At 43.3% G+C, this 12928-nt stretch overlaps 1 protein-coding gene across 1 annotated transcript in view; it reads right to left on the minus strand.

The window, feature by feature from the left end:
• Positions 1 to 4130: 4130 nt before the first annotated feature.
• Positions 4131 to 12928, minus strand: part of EFCAB11 (EF-hand calcium binding domain 11) — a 129512-nt gene continuing 120714 nt past the window's right edge. Inside the window, exon 6 of the mRNA XM_090272114.1 lies at positions 4131 to 4340. Within this exon, the coding sequence (XP_090128240.1) occupies positions 4265 to 4340 (76 nt within the window). The 3' untranslated portion in view covers positions 4131 to 4264. The remainder of the gene's footprint in view (positions 4341 to 12928) is intronic.

Below are 12928 nucleotides of genomic sequence, written 5' to 3' on the forward strand. Positions count from 1 at the left end.
GGCCTGGCCCCAGTGGGTCATCGTTGAGAGTTCAGAGTCCTATAATAGTGCCATAAAACGTTGGTTTTTGACGTTTTTTGCTAATAAACTAATGTATCCCATAACATTATTTTGAAAAGCTATGAACCCTCTCTAACATATTTTTAATCGACATGTAAACTTTTATTATAAATTTAAATAGTGGTAAGGGATATATTTTCCATCATAAAGATCTAAAATGAAAAAAACAATAAACTTATAATTTTAGAAGTTTTAGATTTACAAAAAAATTGTGAGAGTTCCCATATACTCACACCCATTTTCCCTATTATTATCTTACATTAGTATGGTACATTTATTATAATTAATGAAATAATAATTGATACATTAGTATTAATTGAAGTCCATACTTTATTCAGATTTCCGAGGCTTTTACCAGTCTTTTTACTGTTCTAGGATCCCATTCTGGCTGCATTACCTTAGTTGTTATGTGTCCTTACACTCCTCGTGGCTGTGACAGTTTCTCAGACTTTTCTTGATTTGATAACCTTGACAGTTTTGAGGAGTACTGGGCAGGTATTTTGTAAAATGTCTCAGAGTTGGGATTTGTCTGTTTTTCTCTGATTAGACTGGAATTGTTGGTTTTGAAGAGGAAAACCAGAGGTAAAGAGTCATTTTTATCACATGCGTAAGGGTACATGGTATCAACATGATTCATCGCTGTTGATATTGGCCTTGGTCACCTGGCTGAGGTAGTGACTGTCAGGTGTTCTCACCATTATTCTTTCCCACCCTTCTAACAAGGACTCTTGGGAAGAAGGTCCCTATACACAGTCCACACTGAAGGAATAGAGTTGTGCTTCTGCTCTTTAAGGGCACCACCTACATAGATTATTTGCAATTCTTCCACAAGAGAGATTTGTCTCCACTCTTCCATTTGTTTATTTATTCATTTATTTATTTGCATCAGTATGGACTCATAAATATTTTATACTTTGGGTCATAACCCAATCTTACTTAATTTTGTTGCTCAAATTGTTCCAGTTTGACCACTGGGAGCTCTTTCTGTTGGGTCTTGTGTCCCTTTGCCCTATGTCCTACCCACATGGGGTTTTGTGTTTTGTGTGTGTGTGTGTGTGTGTTTTAGCACTTCCTCAATTTCTGGCACTATAAGATGCTCCAGGATCAAAAACAGCAACAACAAAAAACAGGATTGGGGTTGAGCAGAGGTCAAGAGTAATGATAAAAGATTTGGTTGCGGAGTCATACCCATGAAGGTGCTAGCTACTCGGAGAATGTGTTCATCCAGAAGACTGGCCAATTACAGGACGCTGGGGAGCACTACACTTAGGGATTGTTGTGGGACAGAAAACAGGGAAAGACCGTGAAAGAAAACGGGCACAGAAATACCATAAAAGACTAATGTTATGGAGGCTAAAGAGAGAAGGACCCAGGAGAAGGGACAAAGTGTGATGGGGTCTGAGACGGGCTGGTGGCCTTTAGTAGATCACTGGTGACCTCTTTGAGAGCTGGAGCCACAGGGCAAGACTGGAGCTGATTATAGGGAGAGGTCAAGTAGAGGCTGGGGTACAGGAGAGAGACGCGGTAACAGCTTCCTCTTCCATCTTCAGTTACTCCTCAGTCTCTTTAGGAGACTTTTCTTTGCTGCCCAGTAAATGTCAATGCTGCCTAAGACTCTGTCCTTGACTCTATGCTCCAGATAGTTTGGATTCTCTTGGTTTCAAATAACAGACTCCTGGTGGCTTGAGCAGAAACATCGATTGGAAGGATACAGGGTTACCTCACAGGACCCAAAGGATTATAACTGAGCTTTGCACACAAGCTTTGACTGGAAATCAAGTATCACAGAGTTTCTCTGGCTTTTTTCTTTCTTTCTTGATGTCTGTTTCATTTTCTGATTTTATTGCAAATGAGCTGTCTCAGATTGCCAGGCCACGTGGTGGAAACCAATGTCAGCCACTGGCTCCTGAGTCGTACCCATTCATTCGGCCACTCAGAGGAACGTTGCTGTCTTGCTCTCATTCTTCCTGTCTCCCAGGGAAGAGAATGAGTTGACCTACCTGCACAGATGCCCCTCTTTGGGCCATCCATCTAAGGGCAGGCCTGCGAGGGCTGGGACAGGGACCTGAAGCGAGAAGCTGAGGGTGAGGACCTGGACTGGGCTTGGGGCAGTGATAAGGGAGGGAAGGTGACATGAGCAGCTTCTCATCTGCCCTCTTTGTTTCTGGTCTGTGCCCTGAAAGCGTGGACCCTCCTAAGCAGCAAATCCTAGGGTCCTCTCCTTTCTCGATCAGGTGCCAGGCAAATTATTTGCTTCTGGGAAAGAAAACAGAAGCGCTGCCCGGCTCGTGCAAACGTCCCCTCCCTGTGACCAGCCAGCCCTTGTGAGTAGCCAGTGGCCATATCCATACCCCCTTGGTGACCCAGATTTGACTGTTTCAGGGGCCAACCAAAGCCTCTTTCTCGGGTCTTTGAACTTGGAACTGGGCAGATCACAGGCCAATTGCTTTTTAGAATAGTGTGAGGCTGACGGTGGCTATGGCACAGAGGCCACGTCTGGAGGTGCCTGCTCTAGTTATCCTGGAAACCCAGCTGCCCCACTGCCCTCCCGGTGTTAGACTCCCCAGACTAGCCCACTATTTCCCAGGAAATTCCCTTTCTGCCTAAGCTAGTTGGAGTAGGTTTCTGGGAAACCAAAAGGAGCCCAGACTAATCCAAGGTCAAGGGAGCTGCCCAATACAGCTGCCTCTTACCTCCCATGTCAACTGGAGAAAGTCACCCCTCCCTTTCTTGTCACATTTCCCGGGAGAAATAAGGTCCAAATAGTGATTGGAACAGGAGGCTCTGGTACTCTGGCAAATACTAAAAACACTGGCACTTGGTGCATTACTCTAATTTTATATTTTAGAAGTGGAAAATCATTATCACTAATGTATCAAAATAAGAATCAGTGTCTCAGTTAATGATGAGAATACTTGCTGGACAAAACTCTACCCAAAGCCAGACAGGGCTTTTCATCAGCTAGAACAATTGGAACGAAATCACTCATTATACCAAATGATACCATCCTGGCCCCACTGGTAAGAAGTCTTAGGTTGACGGAAAAATTTTGTAGTCAAGTTCCCATACACTCTTCACCCAATTTCCCCTATCATTAACCTTTTGTATGAGTATGACGTATCAGTCACAATGAATGAGCCACTACTATACAATATCATTCATTCCATACTTTATTATTATTTACCTAATGTCCTTTTTTATTTTTAGGATCCCATCCAGAATACCAAATTACATTTAGCTACTATGTTTATTTAGGCTCCCCTGATTCATGACAGTTTAAGACTTTATTTTTACTAGGTTTATCTGCTAATAATTTGTGTTAGAAAGAGTGCTTGTTAATGGTTCTATTTTATAAACTTACATTTTGATCTTGAAATATTTACTAATTTTATAATTTGAATTACATTATTTTCCTCATGTTGGTAATGTTAGCAATTCTGAACATATAGAGATAAAATATTTGTACTGATGCCGGTATTTATTTAAAATAAATGCTGAATGTCCAGTGTCACAGTTTTTGTTCTAAGAGAGTAGCTACCAGCCCAGGCCACCCTAAAAGTTCCGCAAACAAGTCCTTCCCCCAATATCTTTATTCTACTCTGTTCTTCCTCTGTATGCAGCTGGAGAAGACTGAGTTTATTTGTGTTCACCCAATCCGGTTTCTGTCTTGTACAGCCAGTGTGCCCTGGGGCCATTCTTCATTGATGCCCTTAACTCTGGGTACATTATCTTAGAGAGGTCTTAAGGCTTTGTTTTCCCAACGCCTGGCTCATTGCTTGGAACACAGTGAGCTTGCAGTACAGACAGGTGCTATTATTTGTTCAACCGAGTTGAATGCATGAAGGGAACTGGCCCCTTGGCAGGAAAAAGCAGCTCCTCTCCTGAAATCAGGAACTGATGAAAACCAGGGGGTTCAGGCTGGGGGGCGCAGGGAGTAGTAGGGGAGTGGAGCATCCTGGCCTGCAGAGGAGGGGGTTGCGAGTGATGAGTAGGGGCTGCTAGCCACATGGAGGGAAACTACCTGTAACGACCACCTCGAGGATTCTGAGATGCTAGCAATTAACGGCATCTGAAAACCATGAAGAAGAGTTTAATCGCAAGGATGTAGCATTGCATTATTGGTAGAGTGAATGTGGACATTTAAGTACATTACAATCTATTGGTCTGCCCAGAAGTTGCCAAAAGCAGTTCACATAGTCAGGCTTCATTTTTGTCCGCAATTCATGGCATATTCGAAATCTTTAAAGCTGACGTGACCATCCGAGTCTTGATCTACCTCCCTGGAAAACGAAACAAGAAGTTATTTACAGGTTATTTTCATCACACTTATGCATCAAGTGCCCATCAGAATATTTCTCTGTGTCTTTATGTGAGAGGCACCTATTTATCTACTTGAAGGCTAAGGTTGATGCCTATTTTTTCCTGACATGGATAAGTGGGAAGGGAAGAAAAAGGTAGTTACTAAAACCTACGGAAACAGTAACTTCAACACACTTAAAGAAATGAAGCCAAATGCATGGGTTATGTAAGAAAAGCAGAAATGAATTTTTTTCTAGTCATCCTATAAATTCTTCCTGTGCTACATCAATAAATATATGCATTACCCAACAGAAATGGAGACTCAACAAATAAGAGATCAGAACATTTCGGGACTAAATAATAACGATGAGAGCCACGACCGACATCCTACATTGCTCTGCCTTTACATTCCTTCTCTCACTGAATCTGTGTGCCAGTGCTGAGATGGGTCCATTTCACAGACAGCAACATTGAGGTTAACAGGGTTAAGTAGCGCCACAAGATCACAGTGCTGGTAAGCGGCAGGCTTGGAAATCTCTACACTCTACTGCACACTGCCTCCCTACACACATAGAACATTCAGGGGAGAAGCGGCTGTATTGTAATTTTCACGTGGCCGACTCCAGATCCTGAAGTTCTCACTGTCTTCATCTGTGGCCTTGTCAGTTCTGTTCAATCCTCACCAATACCCGACCAACTTTTTTGACTCCTCCAGTGAGTGGTGAAGATGTGAACCTCTGGCTGGGTGGCCTCAGCTGGGTTGGCCCTGTGAGTCCCTAGAACCAGAGACAGGAGCACTGCTCCCCGAACAGGAAGCAGAGAAATGGCACTCACGTGGGCAGGATACCACATGTCAGGAGGACATAATTAGGGCACAAGCAACACAGTCAACCGTTACGAGTAAAAGTCGTGTTTATTTAAAGAGTGTTTGAAAGGATAACTGATGAGTAGTGGTCACAATCCCTCTTTGGGGGAGCATTCTAAAACAATGCTTTACATCCCTACGCAAATTATACTCTGTTGAAACAGCAAATGGTTTCAACCATGACCATGACACAGGGCTTTTTAAAGTAAAGACTGGCCCAAGTAACAGAGTCACTAATCACTGTAATAGTTTTAAAGCAGGCTTTTAAAATATTGAATTCTAAAATAAACTTTCTGAATATTTCATGCCAAAGTCTTTGAAGTCTATAATGGCTCTGGATAGAGCAATGATAATTTTTCATTCTTTTGAAGTAGAGAAAATCCCCACTTCTCTGCCCCAGGGCAAAACCATGTTGCAGTGTGTTATATAAAATGATTGCAGACTGTGGAGGCCATTACTCGTGTTACTTCTTTTGGTAAAATATACATGACGATTTCATGCTATACAGGACCAAAAGCAGAATGTCAGATCTCTTCTAAGGGATTAGAAATAATCAGTATCACATGTTGCTGACTACAGAATAGAAACCATCCCTTTTATTAAATTAGATAATTGAAGATTCTTAATGTTGCCTACGTACTTTCCCCCTCAAGGAATTGAATTAGATAAATGGCCTTTCTTCTTTCTGCTCTGAACTGGTATGGTTGAATTCTACATCTCAGTGGGTGAGTTAAGTGGATAACCTATAAGTAATATTTAGAATAAATGGCTCCTGATAATATTTTTTGGGGGTGCTTATTCACTTACTGAGAGACTGCATGCTTGCTAGAAAAGGGAATCCCTTTGCCTGATTTTCTCAGTAAATAACCTTCATTGAAATTGCATTCACTTATTTTTCTTGCTGTCTTCTGCCACAGCATCCCCCCATAAAATAGGCACAGTATAACCAAGAGGTGTTAAAAGGGAAAGGTTTATTCATAAGGTGTGGAGTGGCAATTTATTCCCATGATGAATGGAGGAACATTATGTTTATATTTAGAAGGAGATATGGTAAAATACATTCTATCTTCCAGAGTTTCTTCCTCATCACACATTTGTATGAGCAGATCTGGTTGCCGCAAGGAGCGTGAATAAGAAATTCCTATTTCAGAGCTATAATTTTAAAAGTGAAAATACACTGTTTTTTTATGGCAGACGGAATAAAAGTCGGAAGAAGGGAGGTTTCACAGCACCCACACTCAAATCGCTGCGTGAGCGAACAGCAGATGTGGCTGGTGGGTAGACCTGGTGACGCACTGAGCTGGAGAAAACGTCACCAGGTGCAAAAGTTGCATTGTTTCTGTTTACAGCAGTCAACCCTCAAAGGAGCTTACTCTGGTTATGAAACTACATCCCTCTCTGTATGGTGGTTCACTTATCATGACCTCACTGTATTGTGGGATTTTTAAAAATATTATATTTAATTATTTATCGTGGATTTTTTGCTAAATTGTGGGATTTCGAGGTACTGTATATGTATGTTGTTAAAGTTACGTAGGTTTAAGAGTGTAGAATAAATGTAAGGTTCCTACTTTGTGGGGGCGTCTAGAATGTAATACCCGCGATAAGTGAGGGAATACTGTAGAGTGTGCTGTCTGGTGTCACCAACATGCATTCAGCGCTGAAACAGTCTGCTACCTCTCACGCTGACTAGAAATAAACTCTGGGAAGGCAAGAACTTTCTCTTGTTTGAAATGAATGTTTACAAAGGGAATGAATTTGTGGAACCAATGGACCTGGAGAAAACAGTGGGCAACGTAATGGAATACCGATTGTCCTCCAGGAGGTACTGGGGGATTCAAGAGAGAGTATGTCACCCCTGTTTTTATGAAGTCTAATAACGAGCCCGAGAAGTGATACGCCCTGAGGAAGGCACCCAGGAAGCGTCGCTCAGGGACCTGTAAGCAATGTCAGTTATGGGCTCCATGGCCAAGTGCATTTTGCAAATACAGACCAGGTAGAAGAGAGACCGAGTGAGAGACAAACTCTGGAAAGTGAGGCTTCAGAGGACAGCGCCAGATGGGAGGAACCCCTGAGTGGCAGGCTGAACGGTTTAGGATGAAGAGCAGGAAACTGGACACACCAGCCCCGCACGAGCAGCCGGAGCACGTCCATCCAGGTAAGCGGCTGCTCTCACAGGTAAGCTGGCTCTTGCAAAAGGTGGGCATTAGGGTGCCGACCCCCACCCTCCCAGCACACGCACAGTCAAAAATCTGCATATAACCTGACTCCCCCTAATTTAACTACTAATACCTCACTACTGACTGGAAGCCGTAGCAATAACATAAATAGTCAATTAACACACATTTTATATGCTATATGTATTACATATGGTATCCTTAGAATAAAGTAAGCTAAAGAAGATGTTATTAAGAAAACCGTAAGGAAGAGAAATTACATTTATAGCATGTATTGAAAATGGTCCATGTATAAGTGGACATGTGCAGTTCAAACTGGTGTTACTCAAGTCAACTATAGACACACAAACAAGCTCCTATTTCAGAACTGGCTTTTCAAAGCAGTTAACAAAGCTTATATTGGCGTACTAGAGAAATATAAATTGTTATTAATAAGAACTGCTTTTAGAAATGGAGGCCCAGGTAAGTTAAAGACTTTCTGGTTTGCTTGTTTTTGAGACGCAAAGGAAGACCCAGAATTGATGTTGGGAGTAGGGACTCCAGCTGATCTGCCCCGTGTAACTCAATACGGACAATTTAGAACCATCTAGGCAGAAGGCAAGATAAGAGAGGGTGAAGAAAAAGGGGGTTACTGGGAGGGGGGAGGCTGGGATCCTATACACGTAGGACTGGCCCAAGAAAAAATCCCCATGGCGCAGTGATCAGAAATCCTTCATTTAACTGCTATGAGTACTGTGTGCGTCGAAGTTGTTTGTGCTATTTCATATAACCTCTCCCCTACCTTCACCAAGGGGTGCAACACACTCTGAGGGGGGATGGTGAGTTTGGGGCGTCTGTGTTGGGGTAGCCAATGAGTTCAGTCTGAGCGGGTGCAGGAGAGTGCAGAAAGAGCAGGTGGTGAACGGCAAGGCCATGTAGCAATTTAATGACTTCAGAGAGATAAGAACTCAAGAACCATAAGCTGTCCAGAACTTTGCAAAAAATCTTGGGGCGTGCATTAAAATCACAGATGGTGTGGAATAGGGGTTCCAGGCAATTCTGTCTAGACTGTAAGATGTAGGAAGACCTCAGTTGACACTGGGATTCTTTGAGAATTTCAGGCAGGACTAGACACGGTCTATTCAGCTGAGTTCCGACAGTTTTTGTATCTGTTAAAATACATTCTGACTCATCATGTAAGTGGTTATAATTACTTGCATCAGCATGAGCTTTAGCATTTGCCTCTTGCACATCCTGATGTGTGAGGCAGGATTTTGTTCTCTCCTTCCTTGTGATGCTGTGCAGACTTCGACAGCCCAGGCTAGATGTGCCCCTGTGACCCAGAAGCTAAGTGATTAATCCCACCCTGGAGGGGCCAGGGTTTCACACTGCGAATCTTTTATCAAATGAAACCACAGTGTTGCTATTATACATTCTGAAGAGAGACATTAAGTTGTTGCTTTTTTAATGTAAAAAATATGTAAGCAGTGAATGTTTCTCCAAGAAGTAAATGTTTTTTTTTTTTGGTGTAAAAATATGTTCAGCATAACAATTTCTTATAATGTTTTGAAAGTACTTATTTCTTGCAAAGTAGTTTTGCTGTAAAATAAGTTGAGAGTACCCCATGGTCAGCTCTCCAAAGCCAGATTTCACACTGAATAATTGCTTTTGCCCGTTATTTAAAAAAAAAAAAAAAAAAAAGAGGAAATGGTTGAATTTCATTACATTGAAACAATGAAATATTCTCTATTAAAATGATATAAAGATTATAAAATTGACATCCTTCAGTGGAAACAAGAACATAAACTAGTACATATATTATAATTGCAATCTTATACACATCCATATTTATTTGGGTAGAAGCTGAAGGTTATATATGCAGCAGAAACTTTGTCTTATGAGTAATTTGTCTTAAAATATTCTCTAACATTGATACCTTTTTCAACTAAAGGAACATTTTCTTTCTTTTTAGTCTGAATTTTCTAAACAAGTGACCCTGTTTCTCAAGTATAAATCCTCAATAGTTAGAGCAGGGTTTTTCAACCTCATCGTCGGCAGCCGTCCGTCCTGAGGGACGATGGTGTAGCTTCTTAAGAGTCTATCTGCACCGCCGAGAATGGCTGTGCAGTCCGACTCGGGAGTGACACGGTATCTGTCTCCTCCCGTGTTGAATCGACATCTTGCGATGAAGCTACAGAGCCTGGGCAGGGTGATATGGAGGGTCTGCTGTTGGTTTGGGGCTGGATGATTCTTTGTGATGGAGGCTGTCCTGGGCACTGTAGGATTTTAGCAGCATCCTGGTTTCTACCAAGTACGTGCCAGTAGCATCCCCCTTCCCCAGCTGTGACAGCCAGAATTACAGGATTCCCTCACTTATCACAGGTATTACCTTCTAGACACCCGACACCCCCGCGATAGGTGAAAATCCGCGAAGTAGGAACCTTACATTTATTTTAGTATTTATATATAGTTTAAGGCTTTATAAACCCTTCCCACACACTTATAAACCATTCCCACCCCCTTATTAATCTTTCCCATTCCCTTATTAACCTTTCCCACACTTTTATAAGCACTACTTATGTTCTTAAATATATTCTACACTCTTAAACCTACATAACTTTAACAACATATGTATACAGTGCCGCAAAATCCCGCGATATAGCGAAAAATCTGTGATAAATAATTAAATAAAATATTTTTAAAAATCCCGCAATACAGTGAGGCCGTGATAAGTGAACTGCGATACAGAGAGGGACTGCTGTATTTCTAGATAGTGCCAAATGTCCCCTGGGGGACAAAATCATACCCGGTTGAAAACCACTGAGTTAGGCCCGGGCTGGGTGGCTCGGTTGGTTAGAGCATCATCCCGAAACACCAAGGCTGTGGGTTTGATTTCCAGTCAGGACACATTCCAGAGTCAACCAATGAAGGCATAAGTAAGTGGAACAACAAATCCCTCTCTCTCTCCCACTCCATCCGTTCATCTTTCTCTCTAAAATCATTAAGTAAACAACAACAACAAAGAAAACCACGGAGCTAGAGGAACCAAAGTTGGAGGCAATTCTTTGGAACATTCCAGTCACATCTGCACTTACCAAAATAACTGCTTTAAAGATATATATTTTTAAACAAGTGATTTCAGGGGTAGCTGAGGCATATGCGTTTCTTGGATGGGTTACGCAGCAAATGGCCTCACCACCCCATCTTCCCAGCACTAAGGTTTTGAGGTGAGCCCAGAGAAGACCCTACTCAAGAGACCAGCTCCTGGGGGTGGTAACACTGCCAGTGACAGGCGTATGCATCTGTGTTCCCAGCAAATACACTGACGGACAGCAATTATTTGGAGTCATTGTAATTGTCACACAGGGCTTTGAAAGTTGACGCCACATTGATTGACCTGAAACATAAATGGGAAATCTAATGTGGAGGCCAAGCCTTCGATGAGAAAAGTCTCCTTAGCGGAATTTTGGGGTGGGGAAGAGGGACAGAGCACCTCCTTCTCTTTGACTCTTTACATAATACAGTAAGTCCAACTAAAGTCAAAACTGCCATTACGTTAGGGACAAAGCTATCACTGCCTGAACAGTGAGAGTAAAAATTACCCTCTGAGCACAGCCCCGCCCAATGAAGATGCGAGGCTGACAGCTTCTCCCGCCGGCTGCCGCCCTCCCCGGGAGCCGGCTGGTTCCGCTGGCCGGCACGTCCGCCTCTCTGTTGATGAGAGTTCTGCAGGGCTCTACTCAATCCAGCTGGTAACATGTTCATTAATTTACCCTTTTAAAGACACGTGTTGGGAGAGCCATTCAGATGTGCAGGCAAGGTAAAGGCAACGTGTAGGTGATTTCAGGTCCTGTCTAGGCTCCCACGTCCAGCGTGGGTTGGCCTCCCACCTCTCATACTCTCCGCCACCTTTTACTCTGACCACTGCCAGGGGTCCCTCCCCTCAGCTGCACCGGCACCAGGGACCTCTTGCTGTTGGCTCTAACACCTGGGCAGGGCCCTCACACAGGTCTGGAAGACCTGGAAGTATGAAAGAAGAAGGAGTCAGTCCCACAGGTAACCCTTGATCAAGGAGGGAACAGGCACCAATGGACAAACGCTCTCTCCTTGTCCCTCCCTCAAGTAGACAACTCAGAGGTCATTCTCTGGGTCATGGTTCCAGTGACCATGAGCTCCAGTTGTTCACAGAGGCACCAAACTGGGTAATAGACCCCTGAGCTGGCTTTCCCTCATTCTCTGTTCCACTGTTGCTCACGGAGGCTATTTCCCAAAACAAACACCCTGCATGCATGCCCGCGTCTGACGCTCTGATTTCAAGGAGGAGCCCAGGCTAAGACGCTGTGGGAAGGTTTACTCAGGAGATGAAGTTCTCATGGAGCATTTTAAGTTGCCATCAGCCAAAGCATGCCACACGCTATTCAGATTCTCATTCGGGTGAAAGGGGTCTCACTACTTGAAATAGCCTATTCTCTGGTCTAGAGTGTCTTTCTATTTCGGAAACGATTTTAAGAGAAAATCAGATATTGCCTTTAAGAAAAGCTCCAATGTTTAAAGTCCTAGGCAACTGAAATGTCAGAGTTAACCAGAAAAAGATAGCAGTCATTTACTCTTCTCTAATATGCGGGTCTTATTTAACCATATTTAGTCTGTAAACAATACATAGCATTATTAGACATTAAGTATTCCGTCTGCACGAGGACATTATATTCCTGAACATAAGCGAGTTCTTCTGCCTTTGGGTGGTGCACAGGTACAGCCGGGGACTGGCCCTGAGCCGGTGGTGGATTTGGCCGTTTAGGACAAGCTGTGAAGAATAAAAGGATCACAGACCACGAACAGAGAATCACACGGCCAGGCCACACTTTGGCCTTATTAGGACCTGGCTCATCCTACCAGATGAAGGACACAGGGGACACTGTTGGTTGCTTCCCCAACAGCCACCCCGTGCAGCAGCTGTGACTGGTGTGGATGGGTTCCCCACCCCAAGCTCCAGAAGTGGGATTTGACTGGCCAAAGCCAATCATCATAATCCCGTCCTCCTTGCCTAGGAATTTGGTGTGTGAGTTGAGAAAGAAGCCGTTTCATTGGACAGCTGGGATGCGGAAGTGAGGCTGGGTATTACAGCAGCACTTTTCCTCCCGTGTGGGTGTGGTCTCCACAACAGTTCTATGATCCCATGGCGCCTGGACCCAAAAATGCAGGCACATGTTAACTGTCAATTATCAACCTGAGAATGGAGTTATACACAGGGAGGGGAAGAGTCAGAAGAAGAGCAGAGGGAGCTAGAACCTAATCACACCAAGCCTGAAGCTGGAGCTCCCTGGCTTAGGTTGTCTGAGATGGCTTTCCTGCTACTTGCACATAACAGTGTCCCGATATACCAGACATTCCATCTGAAATCTCCTACTAACCTTGCAATATTTGAAACTTGGTAGACATAGAGCAGACACTCCATACAGATGATATTTTTGAAATGATTATTCTATTTGGAAAGGAACTCTAAAAGAAGTCAGATTCCTCTTTTCATGCTACTGCAAGATTCTGGGTT

The sequence above is a fragment of the Furipterus horrens genome, unplaced genomic scaffold (genome assembly GCF_987537825.1).
Source record: "Furipterus horrens unplaced genomic scaffold, mFurHor1.1.pri manual_scaffold_3, whole genome shotgun sequence".
NCBI classification, from domain to species: Eukaryota; Metazoa; Chordata; class Mammalia; order Chiroptera; family Furipteridae; genus Furipterus; species Furipterus horrens.